This window comes from Halichoeres trimaculatus, unplaced genomic scaffold (assembly GCF_033239565.1).
Source record: "Halichoeres trimaculatus isolate MK-OKI-2021-1 unplaced genomic scaffold, fHalTri1.1 fHalTri1_scaffold_8, whole genome shotgun sequence".
Classification (NCBI taxonomy): domain Eukaryota; kingdom Metazoa; phylum Chordata; class Actinopteri; order Labriformes; family Labridae; genus Halichoeres; species Halichoeres trimaculatus.
In genome coordinates this window covers 35731407-35750881 of record NW_027437186.1, presented here as the reverse complement: position 1 = coordinate 35750881, position 19475 = coordinate 35731407, and the positions used below count along the sequence as shown (strand labels likewise).

The 19475-nt window shown below is 39.2% G+C and overlaps 1 protein-coding gene across 2 annotated transcripts; it reads right to left on the bottom strand.

The window, feature by feature from the left end:
* Positions 1-657: 657 nt before the first annotated feature.
* Positions 658-19101, bottom strand: psap (prosaposin). 2 transcript variants are annotated; one of them, XM_074675877.1, is made up of 14 exons: positions 18941-19101; positions 12494-12627; positions 10221-10295; positions 10003-10128; positions 7447-7668; positions 7215-7358; positions 7066-7122; positions 3604-3783; positions 3409-3501; positions 3147-3330; positions 2853-3016; positions 2671-2751; positions 1598-1705; positions 658-1396 (listed from the first exon to the last, which is right to left on the bottom strand). In XM_074675877.1, the coding sequence occupies exons 1-14, from the start codon at positions 18972-18974 to the stop codon at positions 1361-1363; spliced, it is 1638 nt and encodes a 545-aa protein (XP_074531978.1). In that variant the 5' UTR covers positions 18975-19101; the 3' UTR covers positions 658-1360. The 2 variants fall into 2 exon arrangements, 1 of the variants encoding a protein (XP_074531978.1); XR_012598576.1 differs by lacking the exon at positions 658-1396 and having other exon boundaries at positions 1649-1705; positions 3194-3330.
* Positions 19102-19475: the final 374 nt, after the last annotated feature.

Sequence of the window (19475 nt, the reverse complement as noted above, 5' to 3'; positions counted from 1 at the left end):
ATTTATTTAATAGCTTTTGCATTTGTGTGTCAGCTTTTGCATTGGTCTTGAAGTTTTTTCATTAATGTATTTGCTCTTGCATTTATGTTGTAGCTTTTACATTTGTGTTGTGGCTTTTGCATTGGTCTTGAATTTTTCGCATCAGTGTTGTGGCTTTATTGTTGTGTTTTTGCTCATACATTTGTGTTGTAGCTTTTTGCATTCACGTTGTGACTTTCACATTTATCCAGTTACTTTTGCATTTGTGTGTCGACTTTTGCATTAGTCTGGAAGTTTTTTTGTTTTAGTGTTGTGGCCTTTACGATCATGTTTTTGCTCTTACATTTGTGTTGTAGCATTTGCATTGGTCTGACACCCAATTGCCACCATATATGTGTTCATAAAACTGTCCTGTTATTTTTGCATGTATCTTGTAGCTTTTGCATTAGTGTTGTAGCTTTTGTATATATGTAGTGGCTTTTACATTTGTGTTCTAGCTTTAGCTTTTTAGCTTCCGTGTTCTTGCATTCATGTTGTAGCTTTCGCAGATGGTCTGCCAGTCACCAGCCACCGTAGATGTCTTCATCAAACCGTCCTGTAAGGAGACGAACGTCTTTCTTCAGTCAGTGAGTTTAAACACTGAGGACGACCACACTGAGGTCTGTTCTTATTAAACAGAGAAATCCAGCAGAGGTTGGTTTGGGATCACTTTATTGTTAAAAAGTTTTCAGATCAGCTGACAGTTGGCTCAGGCTTTAAAGCAGACAGTCAAATTGGAGATACTTCCTGTTCGTTAGAAAGACGGTGATTTACAAACAGTAGAAGAGTGCAAACGATGGGAGGTGATGAGAGCTAAACTCTAGACCCGCTCCCTAAAACAAGAACAAACATTTCTGTCTACAAAGTGTCGATTTACGTCAGGATCACAGAGCGCTAAAGGAGTCGTACGTCCTGTTAGCAGTCTTCAGAGAAGGAATCAAATGGAGCCGGGGGCTGATCTGCACAACCTAAGAACAGGGGCCATCAACATTATACAACATGTGAAACTAACACACACCACAACCAGCGAGCGACAGAGGCAAAAACAACCCAAATGAAGCGAATCTGTAAAACCCGACTGACGCATGTCAGGCTGAGCTGCTGGCAACTATACACAAAATCATTTCTGTCAGTCCCCCTCCCCACCCGTCTGGAAAAACAAAACACGTCCAGTCCCTTTCCACCATGACATCATTCACATATCAAAGTTATTTTACACAAACTGCAGTCATGTAAGTCCATTAAAAAGAAAACAGGACACAAATTAAAAGTGGGAAGCAGCACTAAATATTTTTCTTTTAGTTCCCTACAGGCCAGGTTGTGCTCGTCTTCCTCCTCCTCTCTATACCCACACGTGACGTTTGCAGTGAGCCACAGCCTGAAAGACAGGAACCACGGGTTAGACAGGCCTCATGAAGAAAAGGTGTGAAAAGAAGTGATAAATAAAAACACACAGTCTGGTTTGATCTGAAATACAGCTGCAGAGGGAGACTGCGTTACTTGCTGGGTTACTTTAGGCACAAGATTCTCACTCTGACGACACATATTTAGTTTGTCGACATGTGACCCGAGTACTCACATTGCACAGAGTTGCTGTCTGCATGTTCTTGCACCAGAATGCAGGTCCCCAGCTGCACTGCTCTGTTCCCAGCAGCCTGCGCACGGCCTCTGGACACGCTCCCACTTTCTGTCACACAAACAAACAAAACTCAGATTAAAGTAAAGTATACTTTCCAAAAATTCTGTAAACTTTTGAAATTTCTTAAATTTATTGAAACTTTCGCAAATGTAAAAAAATTCCATTTTTTTTTTCTTAATTTTGAAACATCAAAAAACATTACAATTCTTATACATTTTAAGATATATATATATATTTTTTTTCAGATTTATGCAGTATCATTTTTTTATTATTTTGCAAATTTTTGAAATATCATTTTTTTAAGTTTTGCAAATTTGGGGAATTTTTCTTTTTCTTTTTTTTTGCAATTTTTAAAACTTCAAAAGACTTTGCAATTTAATATATTTTAAGATATAGTTTGATTTTTTTTAAGACTCTTGTAGTGTCATTTTTAATTTTTTGCAAAATTGTTGCATTATTTATTTTTTTGAGTTTTGAAAATTTCACCAAAATTCTATATTTTTTCAATTTTTTTTGTAATTTTTGAAACTTCAAAAGACTGCAATTTTTTATACATTTTAAGATATTTTTTATTTTTTTCAGATTTTTGTACTGTCATTCATTAACTTTTTTGCATTTTTTTAATTTCATTTTTTTAAGTTGTGCAAATTTGGGGATTTTTTATTTTTATTTCCTTTTGCATTTTTTTAAATAAAAAACAAATGTTTTTGAAAATTCTATTTTTTTTTGTATTCAATAGTTTTAAATTATTTTGAATTTATTTTAAATTAACTCATACATCACATGTTCAATTGCTTAAATTCAAAAACTTATTTTTTAATATAATTTTTCACCAGATTTTAACTCTTTAGAATTTTAAACACTTCCTAGTCTTTATTGTGAAGTTAAAATAGATTATGTGGCTCCTGAATGATTTAATCCAGGTGAGCTGAGGTGAATCTACTACACGAAGAAGGTTGTATGTCACTAACTATAAAAGTAACATTCCTAAGTATCTAAAAAGTGTGGTTTACCATGCAAACAAAGTCTGGGTCGAGCGCCTGCAGCAGCAGCTGGATGAGAATCGGCTCATACTGCTCCACCATTTGGTCACACTGTCGACACACACACACACACACACACACACAGAGTAAATGCAGGGCCGTCACATGAAGAGAAGCGTCAGAAACAGGTGAAGCTTCATCCCTTTACTCACCTCAGTCTGGAAAGCATCAGGAAGGAAGCTGCACACTTTCCTCACAGCCTCCTCGATCTGCTCCTCTGTGGCGTTCTTCTCCAGGATCCCATCGATGTACCTGACGGCCATCTTGCACACGTCGCAGTAGCCGCCGGCTTTGAAGCGAGCCTGGTCGAGTGCAGCTGAGAAGAACAAGGGCAGGACTTCATGTTTAAAACTGAAGCACATTTTAACACCCATAACTGACGATTTCACTGTGACTTTATCATCATCGTCTTATAGTTTGAGTATCTGTAAAGGGTCTGGACTTACGGACATATGCGCGGCTGGGATCGTTGCACAGTCCCAGCACTGTGCAGACGGTCTTGGGGTCGGCCTGCTCCACCAGGAGCTGGATGATGGCAGAGCCGTAGGTCTCGATCAGGTCCTTACACTGAGCGCTCAGCGTGGAGGGCAGGATCGTGCAAACCTTCTCCACCGCCTGAACAACTTCCTCCTACAAAAAGACGCTTGCTCTCAGAGTTTTGGCTTGACTTAAGAGAAATAAAGGTACACGCAGTATCACACAACCCACCTCTGTGGCCTGGTCCTCCAACATGTCCTCCATCTCTTTCATCACAAACTCACAGATGGAGCACTTTGGGGAATCCCGGACACGCACCATGTGCTGGAAGACAATCAATGACAATCAAAATGATGCCAAACAACATTTTTATCTTGTGTTCATAAGAAGTGATGAGAGCGAGCACTCAGGTGCCCGATGGCTTACCTTCTTCTCAGTGGCAGGCTGCACCTTTGTGGCAGGGATAAGCTTGAGAGCAGGCACAGATTTGGCGAGGGGCTCGATCTTGGCAGCAGGTACAGTCTTGGCAGCTTTCAGCATTATCATGGGAACGGACTTCTTCATCTCAGCGCAGAAACCAGCGTGGGCACAGATGTCTTTGGGTTGCTGAGGAGAGAAACAGACAATTAACTTCAGATTATGGAGCCAGCGGTCTTCTGATCTTGCTTCATCGCATGCTGTTAGCATAAACCGCGTGCTTCTAATCTCCATACCATTGCACAGCATCACCACCCACTTAATACGCACAAGTCTGGACAGAAAGACATCAAACACAGCCTCCTTTTACCAGCATCACACACAGACGCACACACACTGGTAAAAAATAATTCAGCTGTGACTCCAGGAGCATCCAACCAGATCAGCCAGTTGAGAAAAGCAGCTTTTATGTCAAAACAGAGATGGTGCTGCTGTTTTTTTAATGTTAGTAACAACCAGCGCAGCTTTAAGATGAAGTGTTGGTGCAAACTTTATCACAAGATCCCAGCATACTGAGGATGTGGAGGAAACGTATGCTCTTTGTATTCCAAGGAACAGGAGAGGATCTTTATGTGCTCCTTTACAAGCGTGCTCGAGGCAGAGTTCAGGTTAAATTTAAAGATCTCGTTCAGAACGATCGTTAAGACAGTATCAGGTGGTTAGGGCTAACTCCTAATTCACACATACAGCGCCACAGTTTTTGGGCGTGCACCAATTCATACTGGATGCATTTCTGGAGCGCCACGCAGCACCCATACATAAGATCACAGGAGAACTACATGTTCCTGCAAGAATCCCACCCATGACAACGTACTTCATGGTAATTAATTAGCATGTTAAGCTCATCTGGCCCTCCCTAAACGTCAGCAACTTCAGTCCATGCCTTCTACTTTCTGCTGGTTTCCTCATAGAAAGGATGTGCTGTGTCGTATAGAGGGATTATCAGTCTACGTCATCATAAAGATGCCCACGCTACGCTACTATACAACAGAGGCAACGTCTATCAAGTTTGGACAGTCACTGAGCAACCAGTGTTTTGGAATTAATAGCGACCATGCTAACTGGTGACTCACAGCGACAGAATCAGTGATTGAGGACCAAGTCACCGGTTTACAGGGTCACACTTTACACTGAAACACCAGCGACGTCTACGGGTAAATAATTAACTCTGGACGAAGTTTTCTGGGTTTTTTTATCATGAACCGGGTCTCAGACTCAGCAGTCTCTGTGCTCTTTTTGGTTTGGGAAGGTTTCTAAATTATTGACACATGTTTACGTCCTGGTCTGTCACAGTCTGGTGAGTGTCCACGGATAATGCAGTCATGAGCATCGAGTGATGCTGGATTTCTCCTCTAAAAAAAATGTCTGTCCACCTAATATCTGTCCACTCACTGGTGTTTCACAAACCTGGGAGCCGTTTACCGTCCATATAAGTTTAAAAATGTGATTTTTGGTGGTTAACTCCTCCACGTCAGTTGACAAACCAATATACTTCACAGTGCTTCTGCACCCAAATTGCGCGCACATCTGGCGTTTTTTTTTTTTGTTTGTTTGTTTTTTAAAGGAAGAGAAGTAAATGAAAGCCGAGGGGCTGATTTATTTATGGGGAAACATTCACTTTTTTGTAAATTAAGTTTATAACCAGAAAAGTCATGATATTGGTCAAGGATATGAAACACATGTGGTAATGAACTGTCTGGATCAAAGACATACCAAAGCAGGTCATCTGCATAAGGTGAAACTTTCTGTTCCTGACCATCTCTTGATTAGTCCTGCAGTTTGTGTGTTGTGTCAGAGTGCAAAGCAAAAAGTAGGGGAGACAAGGGACAACCCTGTCTGGTGTCTCTACCTATATTAAAATACTTTGAAAAGTTGTTATTTGTACGTACTGAGGCAGACAGTAAAAGTGTATAATAATCCAAGAAATAAATGTTTTACCAAAACGAATCGTTAAAGGGTGTAAAATAAACCCTGTCAGCATCCGGCATTGTTGATGGACAAACAATCCCTCTATAGAACAGAGGTTCTCAAACTTTTTTAGACCATGGACCCCTTTAAAGTTAGACAATTTTCCAGGGACCCCATCATTATTGAAACATTGGTTAGCATAATATCAACACTATTTAACAATGTATTTTGAAAAAAAAAATAGACTAAAGCTACATTTATACTCTACAAGTAATTCATCTTGTAAACTTTGAGAAAATGTTAACTCTGACATTAAAACTCCAACTTGAGGTAGTGGTGTGCACAGAGGGGGGCTCAATTGTTAAAAAACACACGCCCAAGTGCCCTCTTTGGAGCCAAATGTTTGCTAAAGTGCCCTCCTGGTTGGCAAAACACACTCAACTGCCCTTTCAGGTGGTTAAAATATGATAAACTGCTCTCTTGGATGACAAAAACGAATGCTGGATGTGCATTTTTTTTTTTCCTCTTTTGCCCCTGCCCTTCAAATAGTCTGTGCACACTGCATCAAGGTGTTTTTTGGATTTGAGTTTTTGTTCTTGTGTTGCAAACTTTGAACTGAAAGACCTGACACAATAACATGAGAACTGACCTCCTGGCAAAAACTAAACTGGGTGAGAGTCCTGGAAAAAATAGCAATACACTGGAATAGAATTATGAAGTTTTTCACCTGCAAAATAAACTTTTTTCACGTCTAAAACCTCAGATTTCCTCTGGATCTGAGCTACTGATGACTTCTAACCATGTGTCAGTGATGTAGGTTTGATCAACAAGGATGAGATTTACGATTTGGAGCCAGAACATGGAGCTTTATTTTGAAAAGACCAGCTACTTCCTTTTTGGTACGATCTACTCTAGAGGGATTGACGTGTTTCTGCACAAACTCCAGCAAAAATAGACTCGCCGGCGGCCCGCAGCGCGTGCATTGTGAATGCAATGTTTGACTAAGTATGGCGTAGTGCGTGGCGCTCCCTTTATGTGTGAATGAGGGGTCAGAGTGCACAGCACACAAAGCAGGAGCTAAGGGTTAATAAGCTACAGGATGAACACAGAAAGACCTACCTGTTCCTGGGAAGCAGCACACAAAACCCAGAGCAGGAGAAAACAGAGCAGGACAATATGAATGAAGGGGAGAAAATCACACGAGCAAAAAGTAAAAACAAAAAAAAAGTTTCAGGGAAACAGACAGAAAAGCAATTTAAAGGTGTGAATAAGTTGAAGTCAGCAGGCGAGGGGTCACTGCAAGACTGGGCATGGGCTTAGCGCCACACAACACACCGATCATCAGGCTTATTAGTTTTAATGAGCAGTTCATTAAACTCTGACTGGAAATGGGGATGAAAGGACTGTTCCTGTGGTAATTTGGCTGAAGTTTCAAACAAAACGTTTCTGTCGACTTCTTTTAAAAACTGTTCGAGGGCGTGAAGGGAAGGTTGGAGGACTCACCATGGACATGAGCTGCTGCACAACAACGGCGCCGTACTCGCTGATGTACTCCTTGCACTGCAGGGAGGAAAAACATTTTAATACACTGTTTTTAAGAGTTAAAAGTAAATAATAGAAGTTTGATAATGTAGTAAAGTCTCCAAACCAACCATATCAGCCAGGCCCTGTCCCAGCAGGTCACACTGGCTCTCAATGTTGGCGATGAGCGTGTCGATAAACGAAGAGTTGGTCTTGGCCTCTTTCTGAGCGTCGGTGAGGAACTTGATGCAGTCTTGGCACACGTCGTCATCTTCCTGCAAGACGAGGTTCAGGGTAAAATGATTAAACATTCATTAATGAGAGCTGGAGAAGATACTGCATGGAGGTGTTTAAACCTCGTACCTGCTTTTGTTTGGGAGCTTCTGGTTTTGGCGCTTCCTCCTTGGCGTTCTCCTGAGGATAGAGGAGCCCGGGCACGTTGAGGAGGAAAGGGGCGACTCGCTGAGAGAGGTCAACCTGAGGGATTTCATTAGACATGAGCTGCTCCTTGGCTTGAACCTTGGCCAGGGCTGCCTGCTGAGACTGACACAGGCCGATGGCTCCACACACCACAGCAGGATCCTCCTGAAAACACACAGTGACACAGCAGTTAAATAACAAGGAAACTTCTTCAGTTTTTCCATGGTAGAAATACACTGAAGCAAGTAAAAGCTGGGACACATTACAGGATTCTTCAAAGTCTCCGTTTTCTGATCTTATAGTATGTGTGGAGTGCACTACGGAGCAAACTAAACTCTAACTGATTCTTCAGCAGAGTCTCAGCTTCTTCACGCTCAATATTCCAAATCTCTGATAGTAAAACGTGACTTCTGTGTAAATGAACATGATGGAAAAAGCAATGATGACTGTTTTCCACCTCTTAAATTAAAAAAAACGACACACAATTAAAGCTGCAAGCAGCAATAAGCGGGCCCTCGCCCGGTGCTCGCCATTCGGAGCATGTCCTAGCCGCCACATGTGCAGTAAAATGTGACTCAGCCAAAAGCCATAGGTCTAAGCATGACAGTTATGCTCAAAACATTACATGCCCGTAGCTCAAAGTAGCTAGACGGGCTGCAGTTTTGCACCTCTGGGTGATGCTCTGGAGCATTAATTTTAGTGCAATTAGTGATAGAAATGCAATAAGGCTGTCAGTTGTGGCCCACTGACGTAGCAAATATCCATTTGTAAGTTTTCATTGTCAATGCGTGAAGTATACAAAACCCAAGTTTAGAGTTGATCAGAAAAAAAACAAGGAATTGTTCCATGTTCCATAGACTAGTTGGTGAAATATGTAGCCTAGAAATCACTAAAATATGCTGTTGACGTGAAAATAGCGAAGTTCATGTTTGGAAATCACGAAAGTCGTAAGAGACTTTTTTGGAGGGCTGGTTATGCTTGTTATACACAACAAATTTCAGGGCTGTAGCTCAAAGTAGCGTGAGGGGCTGCAGTTTTAAGCTCCTAAGAGGCGCTAAGTAGCAGATTCATAAATTTTTTACAGGCATGTGAATTTTGAGGCTAGGTGCGTTTGCATTTTTTCCATGCGAAAGGCACGCAATTTGGGATTGTTTTGGTGGAAACAAAGAAAAAAAAAGCGTAGAATGATAATTGCAAGGGTTTCAATAGGGCTCTCGCCCAACCGTTGGTTGGCGGGCTCGGCCCTAAAAAAGTTGATTATGGAAAAAAAAATAGTCATGGAGACGGTGGGCAAGTTGGAGGTGAGCAAAGTTGTCCTAAGTCTTACAGATAGATTTCTTACGTCCTCTTTAGTCAGTCCGCTGAGTCAGCTCAGATTGGCGTAAGATCTATCTCCAATAAGATGGACGAGCTAGCCATGCTAACCCAGCAACAGAAGGAATACCAGAAGGCAGAGTAGCATCATGCTATTCACAGACATGGCTAACAGAGCTAACACCAGACACCAAGGCCACATTGGAAGAGCTTCACCTGCTGTGAGCAGACAGGATCCAGGAGACAGAGACTGAACAGACTGCTGAAGAAGCTCAGTCCTGGACCCTGTGGAGGTGGAGGCTGGCTGACTGGACAATGATGGACAAGCTGTCAGCATCTATTTTCTTATGGAGCTTTTTACACTTTCTATACACTTTCTTACTTTGGTTTTCTTGATTGCTGCTGTGACTTCAATTTCGTTGTACTTGTTACAATGACAATAAAGTTCTATTCTATTCTATTCTATTCTACTTAATGTCCAAAAAAGCAAACTAGAGCACCAAGATAAAGACAGATTATTCCTGTACAGTTACCACATGAAAGAATCAGAGTACAGGATCCATCTGACTGTAAATCAGAGTTAGCTGAGATTCTTTGTCGTGAAATATACGTGCTTAGATACTGATTCAACCTCAAGGGGGCGTCAAAATCATAAACATAAAGTTCCTCACAGGAGCTTTAAAGGTTAAAGGTCAGAGTCAGTCAAAACGGAGAAATATCAGACTGCTTCTATGAAATTTGGCTGTTCAGGAGTAAATACTCAAAAGACAGCGATCCTGCAAACCTGAAAAGACAGTTTCTGGTGTTGAAAGATCTAAAAGAAGTGTCTCTTTTGTCCAAAAAGTCCCAGCAGCAGGTGAGAGTTGAAACAAAGAAAGTTCACCCAATGCTCCCAGTCATGAGGATCAGCGTTACACAATGACCTCTCTGTTCCCGTTCAGACATGGACTCACTTCCCCATCAATAGTCCTTATTCAGCTCGCTGCGCTTTGCTCACAGCCACTCGTTTCCCTTTTTTTTCCAAAGAAGCACAGATGGAGCTTCAACTGAAGAGTCTCGATGAAGCAGCGCGATACAGCGCCAAATAATCTGAACTCTCAGAAGCTCTTTAAACTCTTTGGCTGAACTTGTGTTCAGGGAAACTTGTGGTTTACTAAATCAGCTTTACAGGCTGAGGGTGCTCACCAGTTCTCCCTTGATGATCCCGATGAGGATGGGGTAGTAGCTGTCCACCATCTCCTTACACTCAGCGGTCAGACTCTGGTCAGGGATGAGCTGGCAGGCCTTCTCCAGGTACCCAAGAATCTCAGCCTGAAATCACAGAAATAAAGAAACAGAAAGTTGGAGTTTTGGTGAAGAAAAAGTTTGTTTTTCCTCAGGACAGTTTGATTTTCCTTTCTTACCTCAGTGGCATTGTCTTTCAGTATCTGTTCAACCACAATCATCACCTCTTTGCACAGGTCACATGGCACAGATTTCTGCAAACAGGAAAATTGGGGTGTGAATATAAACTGATTTCAGTAAGAGTTGTGCAGCTGCTGAAGATTGTTTTTCTTATCATTCAACCTGAAGATAAAATCTACAGTAAACAACTGATCACTGTTGGTAAAAAGAAATCGTTATCACGGTTATTACGTGAAATCTTTAAATAAACTGATTAACAAAGTCAGCAATCATAATTATATTAAGCAACAAATGTCTTTAATTCAAGTCATCTATTAATCTCTAAAAAACTGTCAAGTCTTCAAAAAAAAAGCAAAACTATCAGGACAGCTGCCCCAGAACAAGCATAAAAGCTGGGTGTGACATCACACAAACTTTTTTTTTTTTTTTTTTTTTTTTTGAGGTTGACTGATCTTTTTTTTTTTACAATTATTATTATTATTATTAACAATTTTTTCATTGATTCTCCATTTAATAAACATGAATTCTTGAACACAACAACCTAAAAACATAACAACTCCTCCCACTTCTTATAAGATCTACGATAAATTATAGATGAATAGAATAAATAGGTTATTAATAAAATCATCTTCTTTTATAGGGATGGGCTGGTACTGATACCAGGTATCAGTAATGGGTTGATACCAGGTATCAGTATGGGGATGATACCAGCTTTTTTTCTGGGTATCTGTACTCGTGAAGGCTGCAGAAACCAGCAGCAGATACTCTAAGCCAGAGATCTCCAACTCCTACCCTGGAGGGCCGAGAGGCTGCAGGTTTTCTTTTCAACCAAAAACTCCAACTAATTTCACTAATTAGTCCCTGCTCTCTGCTCGAAGATGAGGTAATCAGTAAAATCAGCTGGTGGGGTTTTTGGTTGGAAAGAAAACCTGCAGCCTCTCGGCCCTCCAGGGTAGGAGTTGGAGAACCCTGCTCTAGGCAAAAAAAATTTATGTTGAGCAAGTCCTCCCCGCCACTAGATGCTGCTAATTGCTGCAGTTTAACACCACAGCAAATGTGTGCTAGGTCCTGTTCAGACAACATGAATGAACCAGGGAGACGTAACAGTTAAACTGTTTTATTTTGAACTTCAGCTTACTTTAAAAAATACTTAAACTCTGATAGTTGTTAGTTTAATTTTGCACTTTTAATATTAATTTTTTAAATATGTATCATAAAAATTCTAAGCTCAGAGAGTTGTTTGTGTTTTGTTTGGACTTAATGTCAGAGTGACTGTGCTGCCTTTGATCAAAATAATCTGTCACTGTGAATTGAAATTTTAAGTTTCAGTCATACTCAAGACTTTCAGTTCTCAAGAGGGCGTACTTGTACTGGTATCGGTCTGAAAAAAACTGGTATCAAACATCCCTTTATTTTTGTTTGTATTTGTATTTTGTTAACTATTCAGCATTAGCCACGTATACATGGACCCAAATATTCAGTTTGCATTCAGTTTATTTGCTCAAACAAAGAATTTAAACTTTGTATACACCTCATTCAGAAAGAAAAGAGCCAATCCGAATTGACATTTAATCGGTTTCACAGGGGTGGAATATTCCTTTCGATACCGATTGAGGTTTCATGTAGCCACTCAAACGGAAAGTTATCAGGGTGCGTTCTTTCAGCGCATGCTCAAAATTGACGTAAGACGCAAGTAGAGACGGTATTCAACTTTAAAAATGGCCGCAAGCCGTCAGCACTGGACTGCTGCTGAAAGTTTGTTTTTGATCCAAACTTTGAAAGAAATGAACATAATTTTAATAATTTTTAAGACAGGACGGACAGAAAACACGCAATAAGGAGTTATTTCAAGAAGTGAAAGAAAAACTCTTTGATAAATCACACGATGTTTACGTTTTTCTGCGCATGCCCCATTGACTATTCTGTTTGATTATAGCGGCGCATGTAGACCAGAGATTGGAATATTCCTTTCCATGTATACTATTGTTTTTGGAAAAGTAATTGAGAAAGATTTCATTCGGAAAGATGAAAAAACTCCTCATGCAACCGTGGCTATTGATAAACAAAGAAATGAATCCCGTCTCAGTCTAGTTTTGTACCCTAGGAATGCAAATTGAGCTAAATGCATATGTTTTTATTCCACATTTAAACCTCAGTGTATAATGATTCAGGATTGTGACCCTGTTTGACATTTTAACTTTGTGATAATAGATGATTTTTTTAAGATTTATCATAAGAATGTGAACTGATGTTTTGTACGTCTTTGTCTCACCATCTGAGGCTTGTTCCACACGTTCTGCTGGCAGTGAGACACAGCTCCACACAGAGACGCCGTCTTCACATTCTGACACCAGTAGGGGGGGCCACGGGCACACTGCTCAGTGCCGAGCAGAGGGGTCGCTACGGCTGCAAAACACAAAAAGAGCAAAATTACAACACTTTATTTTATTTTTTGCAAAACACTTCAAACAGGAACAGTGTCACTTGGTCTACATGTTTTTGGTTTCACCACACCTTTTCTTTGATCTGTTAATTGGTTTAAGTGCGTGGAGATCGGGGATTTCAGAGCTGAAACTTCCTTAAATATTTACAAAGGAGGAAGTGGAAGAAGAACTTGCTTTCAACAAGAACAAATCTTTTTAAAGTAAGAGCCTCGAGGTTGAGATCAAGTTGTGTCAGAGGAAACATCTTGTATGATCCTGATACTTTAAAGCCAGGTTTAATCAAAATCAGCCAGAATTACAGGCGTCAGATGAAAAACACCCACTTAGTGTTAGACGGGACTTTTCTTCCTTTTCAAAACATTAGTCATGGTTTTCAAGTTAATGGAGGGTTCAATGAAAAACTTTATTCCTCACCGAGTTGGTGACATGTTAAACAAAGTGTGTTTTGTCAGTTCGGTTACTAAGCAGAACCAACAAAGTGCAGATGATTTGAGGCAGAAAATAAATTCTGATTATACTTGATAGGAACTTAGAAACACTTAATGAAGTGGAATGAAAAAAAAATCAGCCATCCGTAATAAGCCTGTTGATCAGGCTGATTTAGGAGCAGCAACAACCAAAACTCAGACCAGACATCACAGCTGCAGGAGTTTCAGTTCCGCATGCGGGTACAAACCTTTTTTGATTAAATGCAAAGAGTTGTGTGTCACATTTCTCTTTTTCAAGAAGAAAAAAGTGATATGGGAAATAACCTGACATTTATCACGACTTTTTAAACAAAACTAAAACCTGTAAGAGGAACCAAAAACTCTTCACATCTGAAGAGCTGAAAACTCTAAGCTTGTCAGATCTATCAACAGAGTTAAACTTTATTACAACATTTACCATGAGCAACAGACAGAGAGAGCATGTGCATCTATCCTCCATCAAACTGATAGAGCTCAGTAAATCCTGCATATTATGTTATAGTCCGAAAGCAAAGAGACTGACGGCCACGTCACCTGGTCTATTCCTGTTTAATGGTCCAGATCTAAGGACTGTTGAAAGAGAGCTACTTATTTTAACACATAATGGATGAGTCTACAAAATGTACAAAGAAATGCAGGGAGAAGATTGAAAACAAGCTTTTTTTTGCACTGAGGATGTTGATGTGGAAGTTATGACACTATTAAATGTTGGATCTTAACTAAGGGTAGACCGATTATCAGCCAGGCCGATATTTGGCATTTTGGGGCATATAGGCATTGGCTTTTTTTTTATCTGAAGGCCGATAATGCTCATGTCAATGGAAAATCCCATCGAACGGCTAACGCAATTAGCATTGTGACTATCTTACTGTCTATGAGCTTATTTTAACTTTCACAGACACAAAAATCACTCCTCTTATCAATACTCACAGGAATACAGGAGCTGCTTGTTGATGCTTCTCTGCACAGAGTTTCTCCCTGTCTACACTATGGAAGCCCTAGATGGTCAAAGCATTTATTATATTTAGGCCTGTCACGATAGTCAATAAATCGATTAACCGAACGATAAATAAAAACGTCCTCAGTAAGTTTGCCAGCCTCGATAAACTGACATGTGCATGCATGTTTGTTTTCCTCCTCTCTTTCAACCAAAGAGGCTGAATGAGAAGATGGCTCACTACGTCCATCTTTCCTAACATCAGGGTGCATAGGTTCTATAGCGGATTTAGCAGATTTATAGCAGAGTGAGCATCTGTCAAAAATGCGATCTTTGGGGTGAAGACGGGGCTGCTCGTGCGTACACACGGAGAGAGCTGAAGCAGCGTCCTGAGGGGTAAGGAGGAAACACACGCTAATATGAGTGATGGCACAAAAGATACGGTTCTTAAGCCGCCTGCCACAGTTCCAGTGTGGGAATATTTAGTTTTTATCAGAAGGAACAAAGTGTGAGCTCATGAACACCAACGGGCTGATATGTCGCATTTGTTTGAAAATAGTGGCGACGAAGAAGAGGAAGAAGAAGAAGGGGAGGTGCAGCAGAGCCATGTTCTTTGACAATCTGCTCTTACTGAGGCTTTTGGTCGGCAAAGTAAATAGAAATAAAAGTGCCAAATGGTGGGCGCTCAAAGACAGCTACATTGCCAAAGAAATGCAGCCCTTCAATACGGCTGAAAGCCAGAAATGTTAAAAATGTTTGACAGACAGTACGGATTGACTGGGAAAAAGTACATGTTACAAACAATTCAGGAACTGTATAAACTCCCTTTTATTTAGGCTATAGTTTTTATTGTTGTTTTTTTGGGGGGGGAGTTTTGTTTTTTCTTTAGAAACAGGGTCTATAGTTGTTGTTGTTTTTTTTATTAGTATTAATTATTTTCATTGACATGTATTTTTTTCTAAAAGAGAGTCCATTTCATTTTCATTGTATTTTTTTTCTCTTTCTTGTTTGTTAAATTTATTATATTTTTTGTTTAATTTATTTTATTTAAAAGATCCTGACCTTTTAATTACAGTTAAATACTCTTAAGAAATTAAAGTTTCTTGCTTTTTATATGTTGTACTCACTTTATAATCCCATTTATCATAATTACATCAATTAAAAAATGGAAAAAAAAATCAAAATAATATTGACAATAATACTGTTTATCGGCAATAATATTTTGGAAAATTATCGTCTAGCAAAATTTGTTATCATGACAGGCCTAATTATATTTGATTTAAAATCAGTCATGTAAAACCAAACAGAAAACTAATTCAGTTACATAACATTCCTTTAAAAGGCAGCACAAACTCAATTTATTATTATTATAATACCTTTATTTAACCAGATAAAAACCCATTGAGATCAGGATCTCATTTACAAGGGTGACCTGGCCAAGAGGTCAGCAGCAATTCTGTCCAGTTTTATTGCAGTTACATAGAAATTTTGGAAAACTTTATTTACTGTAGAAAACTTGAGCTATTTATTTTTTTAAGTTTTCATTTAACTTTATAAAACATGCTGCTAAGCCTGGCACCTGTTTAATAAACATATGCTTGAAGGCATTTGATTGCAGTTAAGTGTTGGAGTCTGTGTGTTCAAAATCTTTAGGCCAATATTTTCACTTTGACTGCAAATGAATATCGGCTTCAAATATCAGTTATCGGCCTCCTTGTCTACAAATAATCAGTATCGGTGTCGGCCCCAAAAAATCCATATCAGTCTATCGCTTATCTTAAAGTTTCGTCTCAGGGAGGTTGTATTTACTGCGACTTTTTTCTATTAACAGAAAGTCAAATTTAGGTTCTGTTGTTGCCACAGCCCCAACTTTTGATCATGCTTTATTTTTTTACTTGTATCACACTTTTAAAACCTAGTGCTGTGACCAACTTAATATAAGATTAAATGAACAGGTGTATCATGAAAAAACACAATCAATCCAGACAAAAACACCAACTCATGGTACAAACAGATGAAGTTGTTCAAGTTGGGTTTTGAGGATTTATTTGATAAAGGAAAAGCTGCTCTGGCAACTTTCAGCCACCCAGTAACACCCCACTGAGACCCCTCCTGCTCATCAGTCAATCCAACTGTGTTAAAGGACAGGCAGGGCACTCCCACTCTCCAGCTAAGTCACATGAGCAGTCAGACAAAATAACAAGCTGCTTTCAAGAGGACAGACTGTACCAACGCAGAGGAAATCTCTGCACATAAGCTCAGCTGTACAATAAACTGTTTACGGCATACAAGGTGACATAGCAGCAGAAAATGTAAGCCACATATTCTCTATCAGCCTTATGTAACCTCCAACAGCAGAAAAACAAGCCCATGATCAGACACAGAAAGCAAGCTCATGAGAAGTTAGCACAAAGGCTAGTCCTATAAAAAGTCCTGTATGTTTGACTCACTTTCAGAAAAGTCATTACGGTGCAAATGAACCACATGACACAGTGAAGCACATCAGGCTTAAAATAGGATCCACATTACATTGTTCAAGTGACCCGTGGAGCAATTTTAGTGAAGCTGCCAAACGTCAGTTTCACTCCACGACCAAAGATAAGCAGAAAGTTTAGTTAACACTTGCTGTACAATGACACTGAGTCACAAGCTTAGAAAAAGTCATGCACAATGTAGAGAAGTCTCCAGAAAACAAGTGCAAGAATGTGAGCAGGACAAAAACATGACTGAATCTTATTTTTTAACCAAAGGTCAAACTGCAGATAAGCCCTAAACACACAAGCGCCAGTATCGAGACCAAAAGGAGCTCATGTTGTCAGAAGCCTGCAGAAAGCCACAGCCTGGTTAGGAGTTATAAAGGACTTCATTTCAGCTGCATATTTCTGTTTCACCCAAGACCAAAGCAACAGTATGTATCTGAGGTCAAATAGGTGGTATAACTGACCTGAATGGTGAGTATTGCGAAGGTGTATTGCACTTTGACTTTTCTGTTGCCTTTACTGACCCAGTTTTGTCTGAACATAAAGATAAGTAAGCTAGTGAGCCCAGATATTAGAGTTAAAAATGAGAGATAAATGTAGGTATAATTGAATTAAATACAGAGGAACTAAAACTATCAAGAGTCATTTGACCAAAAAGCTGAAATGAAAGTTTCTGGTTTAGGTGGGTGTTGTAGACTTCCCCTTAAAAATGAAACCATATGTCAAGGAGGTACAACTTTAGAGCATAAATTAATAACCTTCAGTCAGAGTGTCTAGTATGCTCTGAGTTCACAAGGTCAGAAGTTTTTCAGTGTGGTAACATTTTGTAGTGCCCCAAAATATCAGGTTGGACAGTTGTATGTACAATACTTTGTATTGATAGACATTTCTGAGATAGCAACATGGCAAATGGAAATTCACAACTCTTATGCATCATAGAGGCTTTCTGTTTTGTAAGTCTCCACAACGCCTCACCAAAGGGAGGGGATGAATGGATCCATATAGACTTTTGGACTGGAAGAGTTTTCCCCCTTCTCTTGTGTTAGTTGTTTACATTTCTCCATGGTTTCATTGTGATAATTTTTTTTCCATGGATACTTTTCTTTTTCATTTCTTTAATCAGGCAGTCTTATTATTCTAAATTGGGTTGGCCTGTCATTGATTGTGTGCAGAATTTATTTCATAATTTCATTACATATATTTTTGGAAATATTTACTAAAATATTCTTTGAAATTTTTTGGATATTTAATTTCATAATTTAATTTTAAATTATATTTTTTTATTTAATTACCATTATTATTATTTCAGAATTTCAATATATATATATATATATATATATATATATTTGAAAATATTTACTAAAATATTCTTTAAATGTTTTGTAGATATTTTATTTTATAATTTAATTTTAAATTATATTTTTTTAATTTCATTACCATTAGTATTGTTATTATTATTATTATTATTACCTTTCATTTAAATAATTTATCCTACATGAAAATTAACCAGTACAATTATTGTTACTATTATGCATCTTGGAAATCTCAATAAAATATTTTTATGCTGTGTTATATTTTTAAACAAGTAAAATAAGGAATAAAATGTCTATCGATTAAAGGAGGTAGTCGAGGTAGGAATAAACATTGGGAGACCCAAAGGGTAAACAAATTGTATTTATGTCTGCACACCCCTAAGTGTGTCAGTGCCCTAGTTGGGCCACTTTTGTCAAAAACCAGTCTGAACAAGCCTCTGCGACCCCGTAACCGAATTGGAGCCTGTGGAAAACTTCCAGTCCACTAATCTGTTTTTCTAACAGCGTGTCAAATTTGTCATTAAAGCAAAGGGAATTAGTCCTGACTGAGGGAAAACATTGGCCTAAACTGACATAAAATAACAAATGAACTCTCTCTCTCAACGTTTTAGTTATTTATCAGCTCTATCCAACAGCCTTTATATTCATATTTCTCCAAAAAACACTTTACTGAAGCTGGAAATCACGTTAAAGTCTGCCTTACTTTCAAGTCATTTCTAGCTAGCCCATTAGCATTAGCGAGACGGCTAATGTTAGCCGAGCCGAATGGGCCAACAACAACGTCTCTGAACTCAATGTAAAAGCAGCCAGGGTTCACGGAACACATTTTAACAGAAAAGTAGGGGAAATTAATCAAATCGGCACATATGACTAAAACAATGAGTGTTTATAACGACACAACCCTGCGCTTGTTCCTAAAGTTAGCCAGTTTGTTAATGTTTATCAAAGCTAGCACTTCATAACAGCTTCCGTGTTTCATGTTGAAACGCACTTTGTTACACAACCAAAGAGCTTTACATTTTGAGCCGGTTGACAGAGAAAAGAAAAAAACATTGATTTGTCTATGTGTTGCCATTACCTGAAGACACGAAAAGTAGAGTTAGGAGCAGCATGACTCCGCTGTTTCCCCGGTCAGTGCGTGTTTGTTTCTCGGAGCAGGAGCAGACGGTTGAATGGTGAACACTGCAGTGCAGACGGGGAGGCTTGTTGTTGCCTTTATGATGTCTCACTGTCAGCTGACTTCTGAGGGAGACATGTGACTCCGCCTCGGCCTTGTTCCTTCTGATGTGATCCTATAGCTCAGAATGAGACTGCATAAAACTATATATACTTATTCATACTTTAATGGATAATATTGAGTCATAGCCTCTTTAGCTTTGCCATATTAGCACCATGGCTGGTGTTGTTTGAAGGTACAGGTGGCCCTATCGTTCAAACCATGTTGTTCTCAGACAGAAGTATCTTAAAGAAAAAGTCCCTCCTCCTCTTGATGATGTTGTTTGCCCATATGGGTCATGAGGACGAAACATGAAGTTCAGCCTGTTTCACAACGAGCTTAAAACTCCTGACAACACATTTAGTTATAAATAAAAATGATAACTGGACTGTATTTG